General features: G+C 40.9%; 1 protein-coding gene across 1 annotated transcript in view; it reads right to left on the bottom strand.

Annotated features, from left to right (window-relative positions):
• LOC144594637 (immunoglobulin superfamily member 1-like) overlaps nucleotides 1–27,382 on the bottom strand; it is an 81,177-nt gene that overhangs the window by 45,888 nt on the left and 7,907 nt on the right. Inside the window, exons 5-10 of the mRNA XM_078401412.1 lie at nucleotides 25,084–25,386; nucleotides 22,480–22,770; nucleotides 19,209–19,511; nucleotides 16,605–16,895; nucleotides 14,036–14,314; nucleotides 12,262–12,540 (exon numbers count right to left, since the gene is read on the bottom strand). Of these exons, the coding sequence (XP_078257538.1) occupies nucleotides 12,262–12,540; nucleotides 14,036–14,314; nucleotides 16,605–16,895; nucleotides 19,209–19,511; nucleotides 22,480–22,770; nucleotides 25,084–25,386 (1,746 nt within the window). The remainder of the gene's footprint in view (nucleotides 1–12,261; nucleotides 12,541–14,035; nucleotides 14,315–16,604; nucleotides 16,896–19,208; nucleotides 19,512–22,479; nucleotides 22,771–25,083; nucleotides 25,387–27,382) is intronic.

Here is a 27,382-nt window from a genome sequence, read left to right as displayed (position 1 = left end):
ATCAGTACCCCGTTCCTGCCTTCTCCCCATACCCCCTGACTCTGCTATCCTTAAGAGCTCTATCTAGCTCTCTTGAATGCATTCAGAGAATTGGCCTCCACTGCCTTCTGAGGCAGAGAATTCCACAGATTCACAACTCTCTGACTGAAAAAGTTTTTTCTCATCTCAGTTCTAAATGGCCTACCCCTTATTCGTAAACTGTGGCCCCTTGTTCTGGGGCCGCAGTTTAAGAATAAGTGGTAGGCCATTTAGAACTGAGATGAGAAAAACTTTTTCAGTCAGAGAGTTGTGAATCTGTGGAATTCTCTGCCTCAGTTGTCATAAGGTCATAAATTATAGGAGTAGAATTAGACCATACGGCCCGTCAAGTCTACTTGCCATTCAATCATGACAGATTTATCTCTCCCTCCTAACCCCATTCTCCTGCCTTCTCCCCATAACGTCTGACACCTGTACTAATACAAAAAATCTATCTATCTTTGCCTTAAAAATATCAATTGACTTGGCCTCCACAGCCTTCTGTGTCAAAGAATTCCACAGATTCACCACCCTCTGACTAAAGAAATTTCTCCTCATCTCCTTCCTTTAATTCTGAGGCTATGACCTCTAGTCCTGAACTCTCCCACTGGTGGAAACATCCTCTCCACATCCACTCTATCCAAGCCTTGTACTATTCTGTATGTTTCAATGAGGTCCCCCTCATCCTTCTAAACTCCAGCGAGTACAGGCCCAGTGTCGACAAACGCTCATCATAGGTTAACCTACTCATTCCTGGGATGAGGATGTGTATGTCTGCCACACTCAGTGGTGTGTTTCAGCGCAAGTTAATAGAATTCCAAGCAACCAAGTTAAAATGTTTAAAAATAAAATTTTAGTTTTTATTTTAATAAAGCCACACGTTTTGAGAATTGAGAAGCTACACAGTTTGAGATACAGCATTACTTTTCGCATTGCTCTTCAAAGAAAAAGTAACCCATTAAAGGATACAACCTGCTGGAGTAACTCGCTGGGTCAGGCAGCATCTCTGGAGAACATGGTTAGGTGACTTTTCGGGTCAAGTCCCATTTTCAGACTGGTCTGACAACAAACAAAGTAATCTAACTGTTGGAGCAGTGTTGGGGGAAGTCATCGAAAGGTGGCTCACAATATAGATTTTTTTTTTTGATAAATATTTTTATTAAACATAAGTACATATTAATAAAATATACTTATCACATACATTCGTAATATTATTAATATTAACAATTATGTCTTATATATTTCTATACTTTTTTTTCCCAGAGAGGTAAAGATAGAGAAAAATAAAATAAAAATAAGAAATCCAAATTGGAGAAATGAATGGAGTATTAAAAAAGTTATCTATCATTGGAGATATATCCATGATTTATTATACATAATTCTTCCTCCATTCCATTATTCAGGCCACAGTCAGGTCCTCGCACCAAGCCATTTTGACCCTTTAAATATGCAATAAATGGAGACCATATTCCTCTGAAAAGATCCAACCTGTCCATTAGTACAAGTCTCAATCTTTCCAGATGAAGTGTCTCCGACATTCCTGTAATCCACATTTTAATTGTGGGGGATGTAGGACCTTTCCAGAATTTCAATATTAATTTTTTCCCAATTATTAAACTATAATCAATAAAAATTCTTTGATTCATTGTTATTAATTGATCTGTTTCTAATATTCCCAGTATTATTAAGTTTGAGTCAGGGATCAGCTTCATATTAACAACATTCGAAATTATTTTAAATATTTCTGTCCAGAATTTAGTGATTTTTTCACAGTTTGTGAATATGTGCGTTAAGTTAGCTTCCAATTGCTGACATTTGTCACAAATGGCAGATATATTTGGAAAAATACTATGTAATTTAGCTTTTGAATAATGTAGTCTATGTAATATTTTAAATTGTATAAGAGAGTGTCTAGCATTTAGCGAACAGTGATGTATGTGTTGTAAACTTTCATCCCATATATCAGGTCTAATAATTTGACCTAATTCATTTTCCCATGATTGTCTATATATTTCTGTCCTTGGAGCGTCGTTTTCCAGTAAAATATTATAAATATATGATATCAATTTTTCTGTATTTGGGTGTTTATTTAGACATTCATCTAAAATCTCTGTCTTTCTATTTCTAATTTCATGTGTATTTGCTTTTACATAATCTCTAATTTGTAAATATCTAAAGTAATCTTTTGAATGTAATCCATAAATTTGTTGTAATTCTTGAAATGAAAGGAAAAATTTTTCCCTATAGAGATCTCCCATCTTATTAATTCCACAGTTTTTCCATTGTAAAAAACCTTTATCTATCATTGAAGGTTTAAATGTGATGTTATTTACAATAGTAAGAGCTAGTGGTATACATTCCAATTTTAATGTTTTCTTTATTTGTTTCCAAATACGTATTCCACTATCTATTATAAGGTTTTCACTATAGGTTTTCTTACTTATTTTATTATTGGCGAATAAAATCGAACTAATTTCAAAGGGCGAACAATCTTCTTTTTCCATTTTTAACCAGGTTGGTTGTTTATCTGTCTCTACTAACCAAAAGTTAATATTTTTAATATTGACTGCCCAATAATAAAACATAAAGTTTGGTAGAGCTAGACCTCCATTTATTTTTGGTTTACATAAGTGTTTTTTTTTTATTCTATGGCTCTTATAATCCCAGATAAAGTTAGTGACTATGGAATCAATCTTTTTTTAAAAAATTTTAGGAAGATATATCGGAATCAGTTGGAAAAGATATAATAATTGTGGGAGAAAAATCATTTTTATTGCATTAATTCTACCTATCATTGAGATTGGTAATGTTTTCCAATATAAAATATTTTTATTTAATTTATTCAATAAGAGCGGAAAATTAGATTTAAATAAAGAATCAAATCTTTTTGTTACATAAATTCCAAGATATTTTATTTTTTCGTTTGCTATCTTAAAAGGAAATTGTTGTAATATATGTAGATTATTTACCCTTATCGGCATAAGTTCACTTTTATTCCAATTAATACTATATCCTGAATATGATCCAAATTCAGTTATTAATTTTAGTAAATTTGGAATACTAATTTCCGGGTTTGTGATATAAAGTAATACATCATCCGCATATAAAGAAATTTTATTTTCAGTATTTGTGGTGTCATATCCATATATTTCAGGATGTGTTCTCACCCGTTGAGCTAAAGGTTCTAATGCAAGTGCAAACAATAGTGGGGATAAAGGGCAACCCTGTCTGCAGCCTCGAAATAGATTAAATTTATTTGATAGTATTTGATTTGTTATTATTCTAGCTGTTGGATTGGTATATAATAATTTAACCCAAGTGATAAACTTCTCTCCCAAATTAAAAAATTCCATAACCGAAAACAAATAAGACCATTCCACTTGGTCAAAGGCTTTCTCCGCATCTAACGAAATAATTACTAAGTCTTTATTAATACCTCTTTTCGAATATATAATATTATATAATCGTCTGAGGTTATATGAGGAATATCGTTTTGGTATAAATCCTGTTTGATCGGGGTGAATTAGTTTATTAATAACTGTGCTTAATCTTTGTGCTAATATTTTCGTTAGTATCTTTTGATCAGTATTTAAAAGAGCTATAGCTCTATATGATCCTGGGTCCTCCAGATCTTTGTCTATTTTAGGTATAAGTGTTATAATAGATTCATTTAACGTTTCTGGTAGTTTCTGATAAGTATAGATATTTTCATAAAGTATCTTCAGACGTGGTGTGATCAGATCATAAAATGTTTTATAAAATTCCGAACCGATACCATCTGGTCCCGGTGTTTTACCATTTTTTAATGATCTGATAGATTCTTCAACTTCTTTTACTGAAATTTCCGCATTTAGTGATTCTCTATTTTGTAAATCCAACCCCTTCAGATTACATTTTTTTAAAAATGCTTCTATTCCTATCCTATTTTCTGTCGTTTTAGCTGAATATAGATTTTTATAATATTGCAGAAATCTCTCATTAATATCTTTAGGTTGTACTAAAGGTTCGCCAGTATGTGATTTAATCCTATGGATTATTTTTTCTCCTTCCATCTTTCTAACTTGACGAGCCAGTAATTTATGAGGTTTATCTCCAAATTCAAATTGTGATTGTTTGGTGTATTGGTAATGTTTTACGACTTGATCTGAGTATATTTTATTTAATTTATATTTCAGTGCAGCGATTTTATTATGTATTATTATAGATGGATTAGCAGCGTTCTCTGTATCTAATTGTTTAATCTCCTTTTCTAATTCCTGTTGTTCCCTCCGATTCTTTTTATTATAGAATGCTTGAGAAGACATCATAATTCCACGGACATATGCTTTAAAAGTTTCCCATAGTAGGGCAGAAGATATTTCCGGTTTATCATTTATTTCGAAAAAAATCTTAATCTGTTCTATAATATATTCCTGAGTTGTTTTATTTTTTAATATTTGTGGGTTAAATCTCCATTGTCCCCGTTTTTCCATTTTACCATTTATTTTAATCATAAATGTTAAAGGTGCGTGATCTGAGATTGTAATATTATGGTATTTTGAATTATAAGTGAGTGAGATAAGTTTAGCGTCGACCAAAAAATAATCTATTCTTGAATAGGTTTTATGTACAGGTGAATAAAATGAGTATTCTCGTCCAGTTGGGTTTTCCACTCTCCAAACATCTTTAATATTACTAGTATCCATATATGCATTTAATAAGTCACTGGAATGTGATTTGGTTTTCCTTTGTCTTGTTGATCTGTCTAAATAGGAATCTAAAGTACAATTTAAATCTCCTCCAATTACTAAGTTATGTTGTGCTATTTCCGGAATGCAGTTAAATATTTTCTTAAAGAACAGTGGACTATCAAAGTTTGGTCCATATACATTGACAAAAATCATTTTTTGTGCATTTAATTCTCCTATTACAATAATGTATCTGCCATCCTTATCGGTTATAGTTGATGTATGTTTGAATAAAGTACCTTTCCGAAATAATATTGCTACGCCTCTTGATTTATGTGTAAAAGAAGAATGATATGTTTTATCTATCCATTTAGCTTTCAGCCTATGCTCGGCATCTTTTTTTAAATGTGTTTCTTGGATGAAAATCACGTCAGCTTTAATTGCTTTTAAATGTGCTAATACTTTACCTCTCTTAATTAGTTCATTAATACCTTTAACGTTCCAACTGCAAAACGTTATTCCTTCATTCCCCGTATTCATTTTTAAATCTTGCATTTTTTTGTCTATGGGGGTCTATAATAGAGCCAATGGTTCAGTTCGACAGACCCGACCCCGCACCCGAACTCTGAATAGATGAGTTTTAAGACTCTTAAATGCCTCTCACCTATATATCTCCTTTGCTCCAATTTGTAACTCCGTTCAAACTGAAAATAATAATGATAATTTGTAATAGAAAAAAAAAGAGAATAGGTTAAAAAATTAGCAGGACTGCATGGAATTGAATTGATGACTAAAGAAGCTGAGAAAGAAGTGGATCGGAAATTCTGCCATGGATACTAATAACTGCGCTACTAATATAATTAACTAATGAATACTAAAATTATACCGCGGTATTTTTAATAATTAGAATCAATAATTATTACTAATGACTAATACTTACTTATAAAGTTACTTATAATGGAATGATCAGAGTTAAATACAGAGCTTGATTTTATTTGTTATGTTTGGAAATCTGCTCTCTTTTTTCTTTTTTATTTCCTGCTAGTAATTTTCATTGTTATTTTTCCTTTTATTTTTCCTTTAACTCTGGGTTTTATTATTTGTATCTTAACACTTCCGACTATTGGAACTTGATATACCCCCGGTAAAATATTGCTATGGAATAAAAATTCCAAGAAATATAGGGGCTGGATAAGTTCGAAACATCAACTACGGAAGTCGGTAGATGGGTAGCCATGCTAGTATGGCTAGCACTAACTGCACTAACATTAGATGTAGTTTTTTCCTTCTTTGTGCACAATATAGATTTTGAAGAAGGTATTGAAATTGTGGGGTAGGACAGAGAAATTAAGGTGTGCGAGGATGTCTTAATTAAGTTTAGAGATACAAGACCCAAGGGGGAAGAGAGAAGAATGTTTTTTTTGCCTTCCATCACAGTGAAGGGGTGTCTGGAGGAGTCACTGTGATGGATGTTTGTGTTAAAATTGTGTGTCTTGTGTCTTTCACTCTGTACTGTTGTTTCTGCGTGGCAAATGATTTTCGTTCAATTCATTTTGAATGTCAATAAAGGTCATTCAGATTCAGATTTAGACATAAAAAGCATTCTTTCCTTAATACTGAAATTACCATGAACTTTCCAACTTCAGAAAACAGTAGAATGCAGTCCAACCCTGTTCCACCCCCCAAAGTTATAAAAATAGAATTACATTTGAAAAATAAATTCTCATAAAACACCTCAAGGTCTGAATACATTCAGGACCTATATTGTTTAATTTTTGTATAATACTGGAATTAAGGGATAAGGAAAGTAGCACTGAGGTAAACGGTTCATCGTGATGTTATTGAAGGATATGTCAGGAGAGTGCGGCTCGATGTGGCCTGCAATGGGTTCTGGTTCTTGGTCAGTCGGATCGAATGATGCAGGCACCGAGGAGCAGTGCGGTGACCAAAGTCATGACCGATGCCACTGCCACGTGAGTTGAGTCTGTTTAAATAGAGCAGAGTAGATGGCAACTTGCATTAAATATTAGACAAGTGTTCTGTCGTGATTAATAAAAGGCAGGCAGCATCATCAGAGACCCACACCACCCTCCCCACGCTCTCATTTCACCCCTGCCATTGGGTAGAAGGTACAGGAGCCTGAAAACTGTAACGTTCAGGTTCAGGAACAACTTCTTCCCTACAGCCATCAGACTATTAAACACCACAACCTCAAATAAGCTCTGAACTACATAGACTATTTTTGTTATTATTGCACTATTATTGTTTGGTTTTTACGTGTACGTACGCGTGTGTGTGTATGTGTGTATATATACACACACTGAACCTTTTTCTTCTCATTTATCATAGTGTTCACAGTGCACTATGTTTACATATTCTGTTGTGCTGCTGCAAGTAAGGATTTCGTTGTTCTATCTGGGACACACGACAATAAAACACTCTTGACTTGACTCTCTTGACTCTTGAATGTTTAATAAATAACTAAATGAAATACTGATTTTTTAAACAAATCAGAAATATATGCATTGAACCCAAAATTAGCTGGAAGACAGGAAGGTTTTCATTTCCATGGTACATTCCTGTCCCTTTCAGAACATCCCATGCATTTAATGAACTGCACCTACTACCTTAATAAGGGAAACATGACTTCCAATTTATGCACAATAATCCACCATAACCAGGATTTTTCATTATGTTTGTTAATTTAGAAGGACGAGAGGGGATCTTATTGAAACATATAAAATTATAAAAGGACTGGACAAGCGAGATGCAGGAAAAAAGTTCCCAATGTTGGGGGAGTCCAGAACCAGGGGCCGACCACAGTCTAAGGATAAAGGGGAGGCCATTTAAAACTGAGGTGAGAAAAAAACTTTTTCACCCAGAGAGTTGTGAATTTGTGTAATTCTCTGCCACAGAAGGCAGTGGAGGCCAATTCACTGGATGAATTTTATAGAGAGTTAGAGAGAGTTCTAGGGGCTAGCGGAATCAAGGGATATGGGGAGAAGGCAGGCACGGGTTACTGATTGTGGATGATCAACTATGATCACAATGAATGGCGGTGCTGGCTCGAAGGGCCAAATGGTCTCCTCTTACACATATTTTCTATGTTTCTATGTAATCTGTTGCAGAACTGTTTTAAGAGTCATGGAGTTGTATACCATGGAAACAGGCCCTTCAACGTACCATCTTTATGCTAACCATCATACTTGTGTAAAGATAGACACCAAACGCTGGAGTAACTCAGCGGGACAGGCAGCACCGAGAAGGAATGGGTGACGTTTGGGGTCGAGACAGGGTTGCCAACTGTCCCGTATTAGCCGGGACATCCAGTATTTTGGGTTAAATTAGTTTGTCCGGTACTGGACCGCCTTTGTCCCGTATTAGTAGGGTTGCCAACTTCCTCACTCCCAAATAAGGGGCAAAGGGTGACCTTACCCAGCCAGCGGCCACGTGCTCCCGCTCCAAAGGTGTAGATGGAGTCAATGGAAGGGAGTTTAGCTTGCATAATGGTCTGGCCTGCGTGCACAATTCACTCCATAGGTTGCGAATTGCCACAAATGATCTCAGTACTGAAGGCACTTCAGATATAAATGTATATGACAGAATGTGGAATGTACGACGTGATAAACCGAGTGGACTCTGCAGGAAATGGTGAGTTTAACCCCTCCTGATATTGTGAATACACAATGTGAAAAGTTATATCAGTATATTCTATCAGAATATTGCCCAGTTCTGTTCAACATTTCTGTTTGACTACCATGTTAACAGTCTGAAGAAGGGTCTCGACCCGAAACGTCACCCATTCCTTCTCTCCTGAGATGCTGCCTGACCTGCTGAGTTACTCCAGCATTTTGTGAATAAATACCAGGTTAACATTGATAATACAATGCACAGCTTGGAAGGAATCTTGCATCAAATGGCTCCATCACTTAGCATGTCCGTGCATTGTGCTGATAGACATCTCTAAGCAGTGTTGCCGTGCTGGTTGTTTAGGTGCCGGGGCTGTCACTGGTGCCGGAGCGGCTGTTGTTAAATTCCCCACTAGTTAAAATTCCCCGCTGTTTATATTGCCTTTTTGGGGGGAAATGCAATGATTTAAATGCAATTCTTAGATTTAGGTGTTGCACAGCAGGTTTCCATGGGGATATGTTTGATAGGTTCAAGGTAAAATGTGAATTGGACTATCTTATAGAAGCAAACAGATAGATATATTGATCTTACCTTTTATATTTATAGCAATGTTCTGACTTCTTTGACTTCGTTTTTTTATACCTGCATTGTTTTCTGCTTCACAAAAATACTCTCCACTGTCTGCAGTGTCAGCCGTGTAAATGAGATGGACTGCTGCAGTAGCATTTAAAATTATCGGATGGAAAGGTTTTCCTGGTGTTCCTTTGTAAAATGTGTAAATTATTGGACTCGATCCATTCACCACAGCACATGTGAGACTCAAACGACCACCTTGAGCCACAATACCATTCAAGGCTGTTGATTTTAGACTTGGTTTGGAAACTGGTACTGTTTTAAAAGAAAAACAAATGAGATAATCAGATATGTCCTTTTACTAAACATTATCGGGGGAGGGGTCAGTTATTGAATTGATAGATTGATTGAAAGATCCAGCATGGAAACAGGCCCTTTGGCCCTCCGAGCCCATGCCGACCATCGATCACCCATTCTTTGTTCTTTGTTATCCCACTTTTTTCACATCCACTCTCTACAAACGAGGGGCAATTTCAGAGGCCAATTAACCTACAGACCTGCATGTCTGTGGGATGTGGGAGGAAACCAGAGCACCCGGAGGAAACTGAGGCGGTCACTGGGAAAATGTGCAAACTCCACACAGAGAGCACCCTAATTCAGGATCAAACCCAGGTCTCTGGCGCTGTGAGGCAGAAACTTCACCCGATACGCCACTGTGCCTCCAACTCGCTTCATTCCAGACATGAGTGCACTCAGGCTTTCCAGCGTATTGATATCAGATGCCAGCTCTACCACCTTGGCCTTTAAATTCTATGCCATCCCACCATAGAATTTATAAGATAATAAATAAATAATTTTCTTCCGAATCCTCCGTACATGTGACATCCTAATTCACAGAGGTGCCCAGACATGTGCAATTGTATACAGTTCTATGCAGTGCAAATCTGGGCAAAAATTCTATAAATTTTGTTAACAGGTGTGAAAGGCTCCTCAGACAGAAGTAGGCCGTCACAAAACAGACAAGTCCTGCGTTGGCATTCCTTGCAGGGATAGCATTTTGTGTCTATCTAGGGTTTAGACCAGCATTTGCAGTTCCTTCCTACACAGATCTTTGATGTTCTGAGCTCCCCCAACATCTCACAATAGGCCACCTTCCACAACACGCTTCTTCCTAACGGCAAGATTGGTGTAAATGGAGCAAGGCTTAAAATTGTAATGTCCACCAATTCTTAGTCTTGTTTATAGTAGTAATGGGTCCTGGCAACAAATATCTATTTGCCCACTTGCACCTTTTACTTGTCTTTCCAAGTGCCACAGTACTTCTGAGCCAAAACAATTACCAGAAAAAAGGAAATTTTACTTCAGATCTACTGAAAATATTTATTCAAACCTATGTTCCTATGGTGATGGAGGAACTGAAGGAAATCCACATTAGGCAGGAAATGGTTTTGGGTAGACTGATGGGACTGAAGGCTGATAAATCCCCAGGGCCTGATGGTCTGCATCCCAGAGTACTTAAGGAGGTGGCTCTAGAAATAGTGGAAGCATTGGAGATCATTTTTCAATGTTCTATAGATTCAGGATCAGTTCCTGTGGATTGGAGGATAGCAAATGTTATCCCACTTTTTAAGAAAGGAGGGAGAGAGAAAACGGGTAATTATAGACCAGTTAGTCTGACATCAGTGGTGGGGAAGATGCTGGAGTCAATTATAAAAGACGAAATTGCTGAGCATTTGGATAGCAGTAACGGGATCATTCCGAGTCAGCATGGATTTACGAAGGGGAAATCATGCTTGACAAATCTACTGGAATTTTTTGAGGATGTAACTAGGAAAATTAACAAGGGAGAGTCAGTGGATGTGGTGTACCTCGACTTTCAGAAAGCCTTCGACAAGGTCCCACATAGGAGATTAGTGGGCAAAATTAGGGCACATGGTATTGGGGGTAGGGTACTGACATGGATAGAAAATTGGTTGACAGACAGAAAGCAAAGAGTGGGGATAAATGGGTCCCTTTCGGAATGGCAGGCAGTGACCAGTGGGGTACCGCAAGGTTCGGTGCTGGGACCCCAGCTATTTACGATATACATTAATGACTTAGACGAAGGGATTAAAAGTACCATTAGCAAATTTGCAGATGATACTAAGTTGGGGGGTAGTGTGAATTGTGAGGAAGATGCAATAAGGCTGCAGGGTGACTTGGACAGGTTGTGTGAGTGGGCGGATACATGGCAGATGCAGTTTAATGTAGATAAGTGTGAGGTTATTCACTTTGGAAGTAAGAATAGAAAGGCAGATTATTATCTGAATAGTGTCAAGTTAGGAGGAGGGGGAGTTCAACGAGATCTGGGTGTCCTAGTGCATCAGTCAATGAAAGGAAGCATGCAGGTTCAGCAGGCAGTGAAGAAAGCCAATGGAATGTTGGCCTTCGTAACAAGAGGAGTTGAGTATAGGAGCAAAGAGGTCCTTCTACAGTTGTACCGGGCCCTGGTGAGACCGCACCTGGAGTACTGTGTGCAGTTTTGGTCTCCAAATTTGAGGAAGGATGTTCTTGCTATGGAGGGCGTGCAGCGTAGGTTCACTAGGTTAATTCCCGGAATGGCGGGACTGTCGTATGTTGAAAGGCTGGAGCGATTGGGCTTGTATACACTGGAATTTAGAAGGATGAGGGGGGATCTTATTGAAACATATAAGATAATTAGGGGATTGGACACATTAGAGGCAGATAACATGTTCCCAATGTTGGGGGAGTCCAGAACAAGGGGCCACAGTTTGAGAATAAGGGGTAGGCCATTTAGAACGGAGATGAGGAAGAACTTTTTCAGTCAGAGGGTGGTGAAGGTGTGGAATTCTCTGCCTCAGAAGGCAGTGGAGGCCAGTTCGTTGGATGCTTTCAAGAGAGAGCTGGATAGAGCTCTTAAGGATAGCGGAGTGAGGGGGTATGGGGAGAAGGCAGGAACGGGGTACTGATTGAGAGTGATCAGCCATGATCGCATTGAATGGCGGTGCTGGCTCGAAGGGCTGAATGGCCTACTCCTGCACCTATTGTCTATTGTCTATTGTCTAATATAATTTAGATGTTGATAAAAAGCACAATATGCGGTATTACTGAAGGCTCCAAGTCTCTGGATGTATGTCAGTAAAAAGTAGAAAGTAATTTACAATTTCTAGAAATCTAACAAAATTAAGTAAATAACTGGAGTGGTTCCTCAGTCATTTGCTGCCTCACTGTTGTATCTTTGGCAGGGATCTTAGGGAGCATAAGAAACGTTGAGGAAATGCATCTTCACAATCTGTAAATCTAGGTTTTACTGCACATTTTAATTCCTTACTCCAAGAAACATTGTCTAGCTGTCCCATGGAGTTAGTCTTACCTGTCACAGTCACCAGCTTTTCAATAGTTTTCAACGTCCGCTTCCATTTTGCGATGCAAGAGTACAGTCCCTCATCAGCAGCAGTTGCTTTTATAGAAATCTTAGCTTCACCATTAACAATTTGGGTTATCAGAGTTGAACCTTTCGAGATCGTTAATTCATATTTTGTATCAGATGCACTTAATGGTGACATCTGAACTCTGCACCTAAAGGTAAAGTTATCCCCTAAAAATACTTGAGATTGTGGTTCAATCGTGAAGAGGTGACTAGAAAATGGATCTGAAATGAGAAATAGTTGATCACAATATGAAGCGAACAGTTATTCTTCCTTTCAATTTCATTTTTTCTTGTTGGAACATTGTAAATCCCCAGAAAGAGGATGTGCTGGCTCCGGAGGGAGTCCAGAGGAGGTTTACAAGAATGATTCCAGGATTGAGCGCATTAGCATGTGATGAGCGTTTGACAGCACTGGGCCTGCACTCGCTGGAGTTTAGATGGTTGAGGGGGGACCTCATTGAAACTTACAGAATAATGAAAGGCTTAGATAGAGTGGATGTGGAAAGGATGTTTTCACTGGCGGGAGAGTCGAGGACCAGAGGTCATAGCCTCAGAATTAAAGGGCATTCTTTTAGAAAGGGGGTGAGGAGGAACTTCTTTAGTCAAAGGGTAGTTAATCTGTGGAACTCATTGCCACAGAGGGCTGAGGAGGCCAAGTCAGTGGATATTTTTAAAGCAGAGATAGACAATTCTTGATTAGAACTGGTGTCAAGGGTTATGGGGAGAAGGCAGGAAAATGGGATTAGGAGGCAGAGATCAGCCATGATTGGATGGTGGAGTGGACCCAATAGGCCTCCAACATCTCACAATTCTGAGCTCCCCCAACATCTCACAATAGGCCACCTTCCACAACACGCTTCTTCCTAACGGCAAGATTGGTGTAAATGGAGCAAAGCTTAAAATTGTAATGTCCACCAATTCTTAGTCTTGTTTATAGTAGTAATGGGTCCCGGCAACAAATATCTATTTGCCCACTTGCACCTTTTACTTGTCTTTCCAAGTGCCACAGTACTTCTGAGCCAAAACAATTACCAGCAAAAAGGAAAGTTTACTTCAGATCTACTGAAAATATTTATTCAAACCTATGTTCCTATAATATAATTTAGATGTTGATAAAAAGCACAATATGCGGTATTACTGAAGGCTCCAAGTCTCTGGATGTATGTCAGTAAAAAGTAGAAAGTAATTTACAATTTCATATATCATATATATATGTACACAGCCGGAAACAGGCCTTTTCGGCCCTCCAAGTCCGTGCCGCCCAGTGATCCCCGTACATTAACACTATCCTACACCCACTAGGGACAATTTTTACATTTACCCAGCCAATTAACCTACATACCTGTACGTCTTTGGAGTGTGGGAGGAAACCGAAGATCTCGGAGAAAACCCACGCAGGTCACGGGGAGAACGTACAAACTCCTTACAGTGCAGCACCCGTAGGCAGGATCGAACCTGAGTCTCCGGCGCTGCATTCGCTGTAAAGCAGCAACTCTACCGCTGCGCTACCGTAGAAATCTAACAAAATTAAGTAAATAACTGGAGTGGTTCCTCAGTCATTTGCTGCCTCACTGTTGTATCTTTGGCAGGGATCTTAGGGAGCATAAGAAACGTTGAGGAAATGCATCTTCACAATCTGTAAATCTAGGTTTTACTGCACATTTTAATTCCTTACTCCAAGAAACATTGTCTAGCTGTCCCATGGAGTTAGTCTTACCTGTCACAGTCACCAGCTTTTCAATAGTTTTCAACGTCCGCTTCCATTTTGCGATGCAAGAGTACAGTCCCTCATCAGCAGCAGTTGCTTTTATAGAAATCTTAGCTTCACCATTAACAATTTGGGTTATCAGAGTTGAACCTTTCGAGATCGTTAATTCATATTTTGTATCAGATGCACTTAATGGTGACATCTGAACTCTGCACCTAAGGGTAAAGTTATCCCCTAAAAATACTTGAGATTGTGGTTCAATCGTGAAGAGGTGACTAGAAAATGGTTCTGAAATGAGAAATAGTTGATCACAATATGAAGCGAACAGTTATTCTTCCTTTCAATTTCATTTTTGCTTGTTGGAACATTGTAAATCCCCAGAAAGGGGAGGGAGTCCAGAGGAGGTTTACAAGAACGATTCTAGGATTGAGCGCATTAGCATGTGATGAGCCTTTGACAGCACTGTTCCTGCACTTGCTGGAGTTTAGAAGGTTGAGGGGGGACCTCATTGAAACTTACAGAATAATGAAAGGCATAGATAGAGTGGATGTGGAAAGGATATTTTCACTGGTGGGAGAGTCGAGGACCAGAAGCCACAGCCTCAGAATTAAAGGGCATTCTTTTAGAAAGGGGGTGAGGAGGAACTTCTTTAGTCAAAGGGTAGTTAATCTGTGGAACTCATTGCCACAGAGGGCTGAGGAGGCCAAGTCAGTGGATATTTTTAAAGCAGAGATAGACAATTCTTGATTAGAACTGGTGTCAAGGGTTATGGGGAGAAGGCAGGAAAATGGGGTTAGGAGGCAGAGATCAGCCATGATTGGATGGTGGAGTGGACCCGATGGGCCGAATGGCCTAATTCTACTCCACTTCTAACTTGTGAACTTGTGAAAATGCACTGCACACAATACTGTAGCTTGGTCTCATCAAGACCCTGCCTAACAAGACATCTTTGCTGCTGTATTTAAAACCATTTGCAGCAAAGGCCAACATACTTTCATAGATATGACAGATACATATAACATTTATGAGAGGCATAGAAAGGGTAGACAGTCAGAACCTTTTTCCCATGGTGCAAATGCCAAAGTCTAGAGGGCATAGCTTTAAGGTGAAAGGAACCTATTTTAAAGAAAATATGAGCGGCATATCTTTCCGCAGATTGGCGGGTCTGTTGAATGCAGTGCCTGGGGTGATGGTGGAGGCAATCCTCTCACAATGGAAATAATGTTCTGTCTTTATGTTTCTTCACAATTTCCATGTTTTACTGCTTCTACCATGTATTTGCTCACTCGCTCAAATTGTCTAAAATTCCTTGAAGCCTCTTTGCATTCTCCTCACGACTAATATTTCCATGAACCATTTTTCAGGATCAGGCATCACTGATGCTTATTATACACTTCTATTTGTCCATGAACTAACATTTCAGAAGGCACAGATTTAGGCTTAGGTTTATTAGTGTCACATTAGTTAGAGCTCATGGGGCTAGTGGAATCAAGGGATATGGGTAGAAGGCAGGCACGGGGTATTGATTGGGGACGATCAGCCATGATCACAATGAATGGCGGTGCTGGCTCGAAGGGCCGAATGGCCTCCTCCTGCACCTATTTTCTATGTTTCTATGTTTCTATTTACTGAGGTACTGCGATAAAACCTTTTATTTCATAGAAAATAGGTGCAGGAGTAGGCCATTCGGCCCTTCGAGCCTGCACCACCATTCAATATGATCATGGCTGATCATCCAGCTCAGTAACCTGTACCTGCCTTCTCTCCATACCCCCTGATCCCTTTAGCCACAAGGGCCACATCTAACTCCTTCTTAAATATAGCCAATGAACTGGCCTCAACTACCTTCTGTGGCAGAGAATTCCACAGACTCACCACTCTCTGTGTGAAGAAATGTTTTCTCATCTCGGTCCTAAAAGACTTCCCCCTTATCCTTAAGCTGTGACCCTTGGTTCTGGACTCCCCCAACATCGGGAACAATCTTCCCGCATCTAGCCTCTCCAACCCCTTAAGAATTTTATATGTTTCTATAAGATCCCCCCTCAGTCTTCTAAATTCCAGTGAGTACAAGCCTAGTCTATCCAGTCTTTCTTCATAGTCCCGCCATCCCAGGGATCGATCTGGTGAACCTTCTCTGTACTCCCTCTAAGGCAAGAACGTCTTTCCTCAGATTAGGAGACCAAAACTGCACACAATACTCCAGGTGCGGTCTCACCAATGTCCTGTACAACTGCAGTAGAACCTCCCTGCTCCTAAACTCAAATCCTCTTGCTATGAATGCCAACACACCATTCGCTTTCTTCACTGCCTGCTGCACCTGCACGCTTGCTAGAGTTCCTAGAGTTTTGTAGTCATCATTACTCATGATGAGTGTTTTTATTTAAAGATTATTAATAGAGTGTAAATTTCTTGGCTGCTATGGTGGGACTTAATCACTTGATTATTATTAATCCAAATTCTGGGATTATTGATCTGGCAATTTAACAACTCCACCGCGGCTACAAACCCCATGCCTTGTTGCACGACATTGTGGCTACATCTATAATTTGCAGGTATTTGATTGTGCCTGTTAACCTACCTTGCACAGCTATGCTGACGAGTTCACTGTAGTTTGAGTATGTCTCCAAGCTTCTACCTTTGAATTTACAGCTATAGATTTGATTTGTTGTTTCTGTAACTTTAACCATGTTTGTTACAAAGTTTGTGTTGCTTCCTTTATGTCCCACGGGGGAAAGTTGTCCATTTTTATCTTTGTAGAATGTAAAGTCAAGAGGAGGAATTTCTTCAGGAGCATTGCAGCGCAACTCAATTTCATTTCCCACTATCACCGTCGTTGGTTGTATGGTAAGTTGAGGCCTCTGTAGTTGTCCTAAAGTAAAAATCATAGGATTTTATGGTTTTGGTATAAAAGTACATTTAAAGGTATCAACTTTCATGGTTTTGTCACCATTTCGCTGAAGCAAATAGTTAAGAATTTGACATTTGGCATGAGCTTCCAACCATAAGTTCACCACATCGTTGGGGTAACTTGCACTGTTTGCTAATGGCATATATTTTGCACCTCAAAGATCTCTCTGCTGCTTCTCTATTTAATAGATGTTACTCTATTCATGATTCAGCCATGGCACTGCCTACATCCTCTTTGCAAACCATAAGCAATGTGTTTTCTGCACCTGGTTCCTGTTCTGCTTGTGGTATTCGCAGTTTATCATTTCTCCTCATACAATCCTGCTTTGATAGTTGTTGCATCAGTGAACAATAGGAGCCAGTTTACCCCACGACAGAATGGGGAGGAGGAATGGGGGAAATACAACCAGAGAGTTGTGTTGTGTACACCAAGCGTTCTCAAGCAGCAATGTGATTAATGGATAAATATTACTTGGCATACCCGAGGATAACTCCCTTGCTCTTCTCCAAAATAGGGCAGGCGACTTCTCATTTCAGAGAGCAGACGGAACTTCAGTCTAATTTCTCAAAGTGCAGTGCTGTCTTCGACTAGGCATCAGCTGGCATTTTTGCACAAAGGATCCTGGAATGGGGTTTCAACGTGAACGCTTTTGACTCAGATTGCCAGCACTTTAGCATATGAGCCTCAGCTGACACTGATGTAATATCCATAACCAGCATTGGACATTGGAAAAGCAGTGGAAGTGGGATCTGCAGGAGAATGTAGATGTAAGTGGCGTAAGACATTCTAGCCTTAGAGGGAGTACAGAGAAGGTTCACCAGATTGATCCCTGGGATGGCAGGACTTTCATATGAAGAAAGACTGGATAGACTAGGCTTATACTCGCTGGAATTTAGAAGACTGAGGGGGGATCTTATTGAAACATATAAAATTCTTAAGGGGTTGGAGAGGCGAGATGCGGGAAGATTTTTCCCGATGTTGGGGAAGTCCAGAACCAGGGGTCACAGCTTAAGGATAAGGGGGAAGTCTTTTAGAACTGAGATGAGAAAACATTTCTTCACACAGAGAGTGGTGAGTCTGTGGAATTCTCTGCCACAGAAGGTAGTTGAGGCCAGTTCATTGGCTGTATTTAAGAGGGAGTTAGATGTGGCCCTTGTGGCTAAAGGGATCAGGGGGTATGGAGAGAAGGCAGGTACAGGTTACTGAGCTGGATGATCAGCCATGATCATATTGAATGGCGGTGCAGGCTTGAAGGGCCGAATGGCCTACTCCTGCACCTATTTTCTATGTTTCTATGTATGATCCGAGGAAGTGCTCGGAGATTGTTTTCTCTTGAAGGATGGCCTTGAAGAGGAGGAAGACCATGTGAAGGATTCCACCACTGTAGTTTCCTCTTGTTACATCCCATGCTATTCTGATCCCATGCACCCTGACAATCCTCTTCCCTCATGTTGGTATTACAGTCTCCATTGCTTGACGTCCGACAGATTGGAGTTTGGTCTCTAACATCCCCCATCTAACTCTATATCAGCCATGATGGTGTTGAATGCTGGGACAGGCATGAGGGATGGAGTGGTCTACGCCTACTCATTGTCTTTGTTTATGTGCTCTCCCTATTTTAGACTCAAGGTCAAATTCGATTTATTTTGTCTGAGGAGGTAACCTTTACCTCAACTGCCCACCCAAAAAGAGTTAGATTACCCCATGACAATATTCAGAGAAGAACAGGCGTCTCTCCAGAGTTCATCTCTCAATCCAAAGTTGTCACAGACGATCAAGGGATCATCACAATTGATGTTCAAGGGGTTTTCCGAAATGGATATGGGGCTTCATTTCTGGAGCGGCAGCAGCGACTATGAATGCTTTCATGAATGCTTCATTGCCTAGTCAAACCAAACAAGTGCAGATGCTGGTTCATGTCAACAATAGACACAAAGTGCTGGGATAAGTCATCGGGGAAAAAGGATGGGTGGCGTTTCGGGTCGGGACCCTTGTTCAGACTGGACTTTGAAGACTATCTCTCGGACGGGAGGCCCTTTCTCACTGCTCCCCCTCTATGATTCCTGCTCTTCAACTCTTACCACCATGTTTTTGAGCCTGAACACGAAACGTCACCTCTCCTTTTTCTCCGGAGATGCTGCCTGACGCGCCGAGTTGCTCTAGCACTTTGTGTCTGCCTTTATGCTTCATTGGCTGGTTGGCACTTTGGAAAGTCCCGAGTTATATTTTTCATGCCTCATGTGGCATCGTAATATGTTTCATGTTTCACATTACCTGTAACTTTTATGTGTAAGATTTCACTCGTAGTTCTTACATTTCCCACTCTCGCGTCACAAAGATAGTATCCAGTATGTGATGCTCGAGCAGATTGTATTGTAAAAGAGTATTCTTGGTCAGAAGTCATGGAGGTATTCAGCAGGAAGTTTTTGATTGATCCTTTATAGAAACGGTATGAAATTTGATTTGGGAGTCCAGATCTTGCCACGATATTAACTGAACACGTCAGGGTAATGGAGCTTCCCGCTTTGGCTGATGTCTCAGGCTTAGATTTTATTTTTACCGAGTGTATCGTCACATCTGTGAGAAAAAAAACAGAAATTAGTTTTGATTCTACATAATGTGCACAGTGGCACAGCTGGTAGAGCAGCTGCCTCACGGCACCAGAGACCCGGGTTCAATCGTGACCGCGGCGGCCGTTTGCATGGACTTTGTACGTTCTCCCCGTGACCGCGTGGGTTTCCTCCAGGTGCTCCGGTTTCCTCCCACATCCCAAAGACATGCGGGTTTGCAGGTTAATTGTCCCTCTGTAAATTGTCCCTAACGTGTAGGGAGTGGATGAGAAAGTGGGATAACATAAAACTGGTGTGAAAGGGTGATCGATGGTCGTTGTGAATTGGGTGGGCCGAAGGGCCTGTTTCCAAGCTGAATCTCTAAACTAATAATGTCAGAACATTCTAGAAATACAGATCAAGCATAGATTTTCATTCCAGTTTGAAGAAGGGTCCACCCTGAAAGGTCAAATGTTCATGTTCTCCAAGGATGCCTCCTGATCTGCTGAGTTACTCCAGTGTTTTGAGTCCTTCCTTGGTAGGCTCTCTGCTCTTTGAAACCCTGTTATTCACAAAACTCTGTAATTCACAAAGTATTATCCTTGGCTCCAACAGACTGGATTCATCTAGGTCTTTGGAAATGTTAATGATCATAAGGTCATAAGTGATAGGATCAGAATTAGGCCATTCACCCCATCAAGTCTACTCCACCATTCAATCGTGGCTGATCTATCTCTCCCTCCTGACCCCATTCTCGTGCCTTCTCCCCATAACCCCTGACACCCATACTAATCAAGAATCTATCTATCTCTGCCTTAACAAACATCCATTGACTTGGTCTTCTGTGGCAAAGAATCCCACAGATGATCAACTTATTCTTAATTTAAAACCTATAAATCTGCTTTTCACTACGCCCAAAAACACAGTATTTTCCCACCTAAACATCTTTGTATAATAACTAGACCAAGTGGACCCATTGGGCCCAAACCTCTCCTGCATTTGGTGCAGCACCCTCTCCTCCCTTCTCCCCCTCTCCCCCTCCCCTCCCCCCCACTCTATCCCCCTTATCCTCCATTATCCTCCCTCCACCCCCTCCCTCCCTCCCTCCCCACTCCCTAGGGGATAGATTTAAACTTTAAAATGTGAATAACTTTAAAAATATAACACCGATTTCAATGAAACTTCTTCCATTAGTGGACTGCTTTAATCATGGATAAAAGACAAACAAGTTGAAAATGTTTCAGTCATACGTAGAATCAAAATATATTCATGCATCAACTGCAATTTAATGGTAGATATGCGATCTACTGAGATTGTATTAAGGCAAAATGTAAGACTGGCAAAAGAGAGGCAAAGATAGTTTAAGGTGAATTCCCACATTCTCAAAGACACAGGAGTGGGGGAGGTCATGTGAACCTTACACTGGGATTAATGGCGATGTTGGGGAGACAGCAGAAGGAAAGTTTCGAAAGAAAGTCCCCACTGATACACAGTCACTCGAATCAGAGAGATTGTGGCGTGAGAAATCACCAGAAGGTGTCAGGAGTTTGATCTGCAGTCAGAAATGAGTGACCCGATCAGTGACCAAAATAATATATCGTCAGTGATTGATTATTGAAGTCGCAAGCAAGGGTAGATGATTTGAGAGACAGAGACAGAGACAGAGACAGAGACAGAGACAGACAGAGACAGAGAGAGAGAGAGAGAGAGAGAGAGAGAGAGAGAGAGAGAGAGAGAGAGAGAGAGAGAGAGAGAGAGAGAGAGAGAGAGAGAGAGAGAGAGAGAGAGAGTCTCTGCATTAAATTATTGTAATCTCTCAAATGAAGGTGGATCATCACAGAATAAGTCTGTTGTTGTATTAGGTTTATTAGTGTCACATTAGTTAGAGCTCTAGGGGCTAGTGGAATCAAGGGATATGGGTAGAAGGCAGGCACGGGGTATTGATTGGGGACGATCAGCCATGATCACAATGAATGGCGGTGCTGGCTCGAAGGGCCGAATGGCCTCCTCCTGCACCTATTTTCTATGTTTCTATGTTTCTATTTACTGAGGTACTGCAATAAAACCTTTTATTTCATAGAAAATAGGTGCAGGAGTAGGCCATTCGGCCCTTCGAGCCTGCACCACCATTCAATATGATCATGGCTGATCATCCAGCTCAGTAACCTGTACCTGCCTTCTCTCCATACCCCCTGATCCCTTTAGCCACAAGGGCCACATCTAACTCCTTCTTAAATATAGCCAATGAACTGGCCTCAACTACCTTCTGTGGCAGAGAATTCCACAGACTCACCACTCTCTGTGTGAAGAAATGTTTTCTCATCTCGGTCCTAAAAGACTTCCCCCTTATCCTTAAGCTGTGACCCCTGGTTCTGGACTCCCCCAACATCGGGAACAATCTTCCCGCATCTAGCCTCTCCAACCCCTTAAGAATTTTATATGTTTCTATAAGATCCCCCCTCAGTCTTCTAAATTCCAGAGAGTACAAGCCTAGTCTATCCAGTCTTTCTTCATAGTCCCGCCATCCCAGGGATCGATCTGGTGAACCTTCTCTGTACTCCCTCTAAGGCAAGAACGTCTTTCCTCAGATTAGGAGACCAAAACTGCACACAATACTCCAGGTGCGGTCTCACCAATGTCCTGTACAACTGCAGTAGAACCTCCCTGCTCCTAAACTCAAATCCTCTTGCTATGAATGCCAACACACCATTCGCTTTCTTCACTGCCTGCTGCACCTGCACGCTTGCTAGAGTTCCTAGAGTTTTGTAGTCATCATTACTCATGATGAGTGTTTTTATTTAAAGATTATTAATAGAGTGTAAATTTCTTGGCTGCTATGGTGGGACTTAATCACTTGATTATTATTAATCCAAATTCTGGGATTATTGATCTGGCAATTTAACAACTCCACCGCGGCTACAAACCCCATGCCTTGTTGCACGACATTGTGGCTACATCTATAATTTGCAGGTATTTGATTGTGCCTGTTAACCTACCTTGCACAGCTATGCTGACGAGTTCACTGTAGTTTGAGTATGTCTCCAAGCTTCTACCTTTGAATTTACAGCTATAGATTTGATTTGTTGTTTCTGTAACTTTAACCATGTATGTTACAAAGTTTGTGTTGCTTCCTTTATGTCCCACGGGGGAAAGTTGTCCATTTTTATCTTTGTAGAATGTAAAGTCAAGAGGAGGAATTTCTTCAGGAGCATTGCAGCGCAACTCAATTTCATTTCCCACTATCACCGTCGTTGGTTGTATGGTAAGTTGAGGCCTCTGTAGTTGTCCTAAAGTAAAAATCATAGGATTTTATGGTTTTGGTATAAAAGTACATTTAAAGGTATCAACTTTCATGGTTTTGTCACCATTTCGCTGAAGCAAATAGTTAAGAATTTGACATTTGGCATGAGCTTCCAACCACAAGTTCACCACATCGTTGGGGTAACTTGCACTGTTTGCTAATGGCATATATTTTGCACCTCAAAGATCTCTCTGCTGCTTCTCTATTTAATAGATGTTACTCTATTCATGATTCAGCCATGGCACTGCCTACATCCTCTTTGCAAACCATAAGCAATGTGTTTTCTGCACCTGGTTCCTGTTCTGCTTGTGGTATTCGCAGTTTATCATTTCTCCTCATACAATCCTGCTTTGATAGTTGTTGCATCAGTGAACAATAGGAGCCAGTTTACCCCACGACAGAATGGGGAGGAGGAATGGGGGAAATACAACCAGAGAGTTGTGTTGTGTACACCAAGCGTTCTCAAGCAGCAATGTGATTAATGGATAAATATTACTTGGCATACCCGAGGATAACTCCCTTGCTCTTCTCCAAAATAGGGCAGGCGACTTCTCATTTCAGAGAGCAGACGGAACTTCAGTCTAATTTCTCAAAGTGCAGTGCTGTCTTCGACTAGGCATCAGCTGCCATTTTTGCACAAAGGATCCTGGAATGGGGTTTCAACGTGAACGCTTTTGACTCAGATTGCCAGCACTTTAGCATATGAGCCTCAGCTGACACTGATGTAATATCCATAACCAGCATTGGACATTGGAAAAGCAGTGGAAGTGGGATCTGCAGGAGAATGTAGATGTAAGTGGCGTAAGACATTCTAGCCTTAGAGGGAGTACAGAGAAGGTTCACCAGATTGATCCCTGGGATGGCAGGACTTTCATATGAAGAAAGACTGGATAGACTAGGCTTATACTCGCTGGAATTTAGAAGACTGAGGGGGGATCTTATTGAAACATATAAAATTCTTAAGGGGTTGGAGAGGCTAGATGCGGGAAGATTGTTCCCGATGTTGGGGAAGTCCAGAACCAGGGGTCACAGCTTAAGGATAAGGGGGAAGTCTTTTAGAACCGAGATGAGAAAACATTTCTTCACACAGAGAGTGGTGAGTCTGTGGAATTCTCTGCCACAGAAGGTAGTTGAGGCCAGTTCATTGGCTATATTTAAGAGGGAGTTAGATGTGGCCCTTGTGGCTAAAGGGATCAGGGGGTATGGAGAGAAGGCAGGTACAGGTTACTGAGCTGGATGATCAGCCATGATCATATTGAATGGCGGTGCAGGCTCGAAGGGCCGAATGGCCTACTCCTGCACCTATTTTCTATGTTTCTATGTATGATCCGAGGAAGTGCTCGGAGATTGTTTTCTCTTGAAGGATGGCCTTGAAGAGGAGGAAGACCATGTGAAGGATTCCACCGCTGTAGTTTCCTCTTGTTACATCCCATGCTATTCTGATCCCATGCACCCTGACAATCCTCTTCCCTCATGTTGGTATTACAGTCTCCATTGCTTGACGTCCGACAGATTGGAGTTTGGTCTCTAACATCCCCCATCTAACTCTATATCAGCCATGATGGTGTTGAATGCTGGGACAGGCATGAGGGATGGAGTGGTCTACGCCTACTCATTGTCTTTGTTTATGTGCTCTCCCTATTTTAGACTCAAGGTCAAATTCGATTTATTTTGTCTGAGGAGGTAACCTTTACCTCAACTGCCCACCCAAAAAGAGTTAGATTACCCCATGACAATATTCAGAGAAGAACAGGCGTCTCTCCAGAGTTCATCTCTCAATCCAAAGTTGTCACAGACGATCAAGTGATCATCACAATTGATTTTCAAGGGGTTTTCCGAAATGGATATGGGGCTTCATTTCTGGAGCTGCAGCAGCGACTATGAATGCTTTCATGAATGCTTCATTGCCTAGTCAAACCAAACAAGTGCAGATGCTGGTTCATATCAACGATAGACACAAAGTGCTGGGATAAGTCACCGGGGAAAAAGGATGGGTGGCGTTTCGGGTCGGGACCCTTGTTCAGACTGGACTTTGAAGACTATCTCTCGGACGGGAGGCCCTTTCTCACTGCTCCCCCTCTATGATTCCTGCTCTTCAACTCTTACCACCATGTTTTTGAGCCTGAACACGAAACGTCACCTCTCCTTTTTCTCCAGAGATGCTGCCTGACGCGCCGAGTTGCTCTAGCACTTTGTGTCTGCCTTTATGCTTCATTGGCTGGTTGGCACTTTGGAAAGTCCCGAGTTATATTTTTCATGCCTCATGTGGCATCGTAATATGTTTCATGTTTCACATTACCTGTAACTTTTATGTGTAAGATTTCACTCGTAGTTCTTACATTTCCCACTCTCGCGTCACAAAGATAGTATCCAGTATGTGATGCTCGAGCAGATTGTATTGTAAAATAGTATTCTTGGTCAGAAGTCATGGAGGTATTCAGCAGGAAGTTTTTGATTGATCCTTTATAGAAACGGTATGAAATTTGATTTGGGAGTCCAGATCTTGCCACGATATTAACTGAACACGTCAGGGTAATGGAGCTTCCCGCTTTGGCTGATGTCTCAGGCTTAGATTTTATTTTTACCGAGTGTATCGTCATATCTGTGAGAAAAAAAACAGAAATTAGTTTTGATTCTACATAATGTGCACAGTGGCACAGCTGGTAGAACAGCTGCCTCACGGCACCAGAGACCCGGGTTCAATCGTGACCGCGGCGGCCGTTTGCGTGGACTTTGTACGTTCTCCCCGTGACCGCGTGGGTTTCCTCCAGATGCTCCGGTTTCCCCCCACATCCCAAAGACGTGCGGGTTTGCAGGTTAATTGGCCCTCTGTAAATTGTCCCTAACGTGTAGGGAGTGGATGAGAAAGTGGGATAACATAAAACTGGTGTGAAAGGGTGATCGATGGTCGTTGTGAATTGGGTGGGCCGAAGGGCCTGTTTCCAAGCTGAATCTCTAAACTAATAATGTCAGAACATTCTAGAAATACAGATCAAGCATAGATTTTCATTCCAGTTTGAAGAAGGGTCCACCCTGAAAGGTCAAATGTTCATGTTCTCCAAGGATGCCTCCTGATCTGCTGAGTTACTCCAGTGTTTTGAGTCCTTCCTTGGTAGGCTCTCTGCTCTTTGAAACCCTGTTATTCACAAAACTCTGTAATTCACAAAGTATTATCCTTGGCTCCAACAGACTGGATTCATCTAGGTCTTTGGAAATGTTAATGATCATAAGGTCATAAGTGATAGGATCAGAATTAGGCCATTCGCCCCATCAAGTCTACTCCACCATTCAATCGTGGCTGATCTATCTCTCCCTCCTGACCCCATTCTCGTGCCTTCTCCCCATAACCCCTGACACCCATACTAATCAAGAATCTATCTATCTCTGCCTTAACAAACATCCATTGACTTGGTCTTCTGTGGCAAAGAATCCCACAGATGATCAACTTATTCTTAATTTAAAACCTATAAATCTGCTTTTCACTATGCCCAAAAACACAGTATTTTCCCATCTAAACATCTTTGTATAATAACTAGACCAAGTGGACCCATTGGGCCCAAACCTCTCCTGCATTTGGTGCAGCACCCTCTCCTCCCTTCTCCCCCTCTCCCCCTCCCCTCCCCCCCACTCTATCCCCCTTATCCTCCATTATCCTCCCTCCACCCCCTCCCTCCCTCCCTCCCCCCTCCCTAGGGGATAGATTTAAACTTTAAAATGTGAATAACTTTAAAAATATAACACCGATTTCAATGAAACTTCTTCCATTAGTGGACTGCTTTAATCATGGATAAAAGACAAACAAGTTGAAAATGTTTCAGTCATACGTAGAATCAAAATATATTCATGCATCAACTGCAATTTAATGGTAGATATGCGATCTACTGAGATTGTATTAAGGCAAAATGTAAGACTGGCAAAAGAGAGGCAAAGATAGTTTAAGGTGAATTCCCACATTCTCAAAGACACAGGAGTGGGGGAGGTCATGTGAACCTTAGACTGGGATTAATGGCGATGTTGGGGAGACAGCAGAAGGAAAGTTTCGAAAGAAAGTCCCCACTGATACACAGTCACTCGAATCAGAGAGATTGTGGCGTGAGAAATCACCAGAAGGTGTCAGGAGTTTGATCTGCAGTCAGAAATGAGTGACCCGATCAGTCACCAAAATAATATATCGTCAGTGATTGATTATTGAAGTCGCAAGCAAGGGTAGATGATTTGAGAGACAGAGACAGAGACAGAGACAGAGACAGAGACAGACAGAGACAGAGAGAGAGAGAGAGAGAGAGAGAGAGAGAGAGAGAGAGAGAGAGAGAGAGAGAGAGAGAGAGAGAGAGAGAGAGAGTCTCTGCATTAAATTATTGTAATCTCTCAAATGAAGGTGGATCATCACAGAATAAGTCTGTTGTTGTATTAGGTTTATTAGTGTCACATTAGTTAGAGCTCTAGGGGCTAGTGGAATCAAGGGATATGGGTAGAAGGCAGGCACGGGGTATTGATTGGGGACGATCAGCCATGATCACAATGAATGGCGGTGCTGGCTTGAAGGGCCGAATGGCCTCCTCCTGCACCTATTTTCTATGTTTCTATGTTTCTATTTA

Source organism: Rhinoraja longicauda, chromosome 6 (assembly GCF_053455715.1).
Source record: "Rhinoraja longicauda isolate Sanriku21f chromosome 6, sRhiLon1.1, whole genome shotgun sequence".
NCBI classification, from domain to species: domain Eukaryota; kingdom Metazoa; phylum Chordata; class Chondrichthyes; order Rajiformes; family Arhynchobatidae; genus Rhinoraja; species Rhinoraja longicauda.
This window is presented reverse-complemented; position numbering and strand designations above follow the sequence as displayed.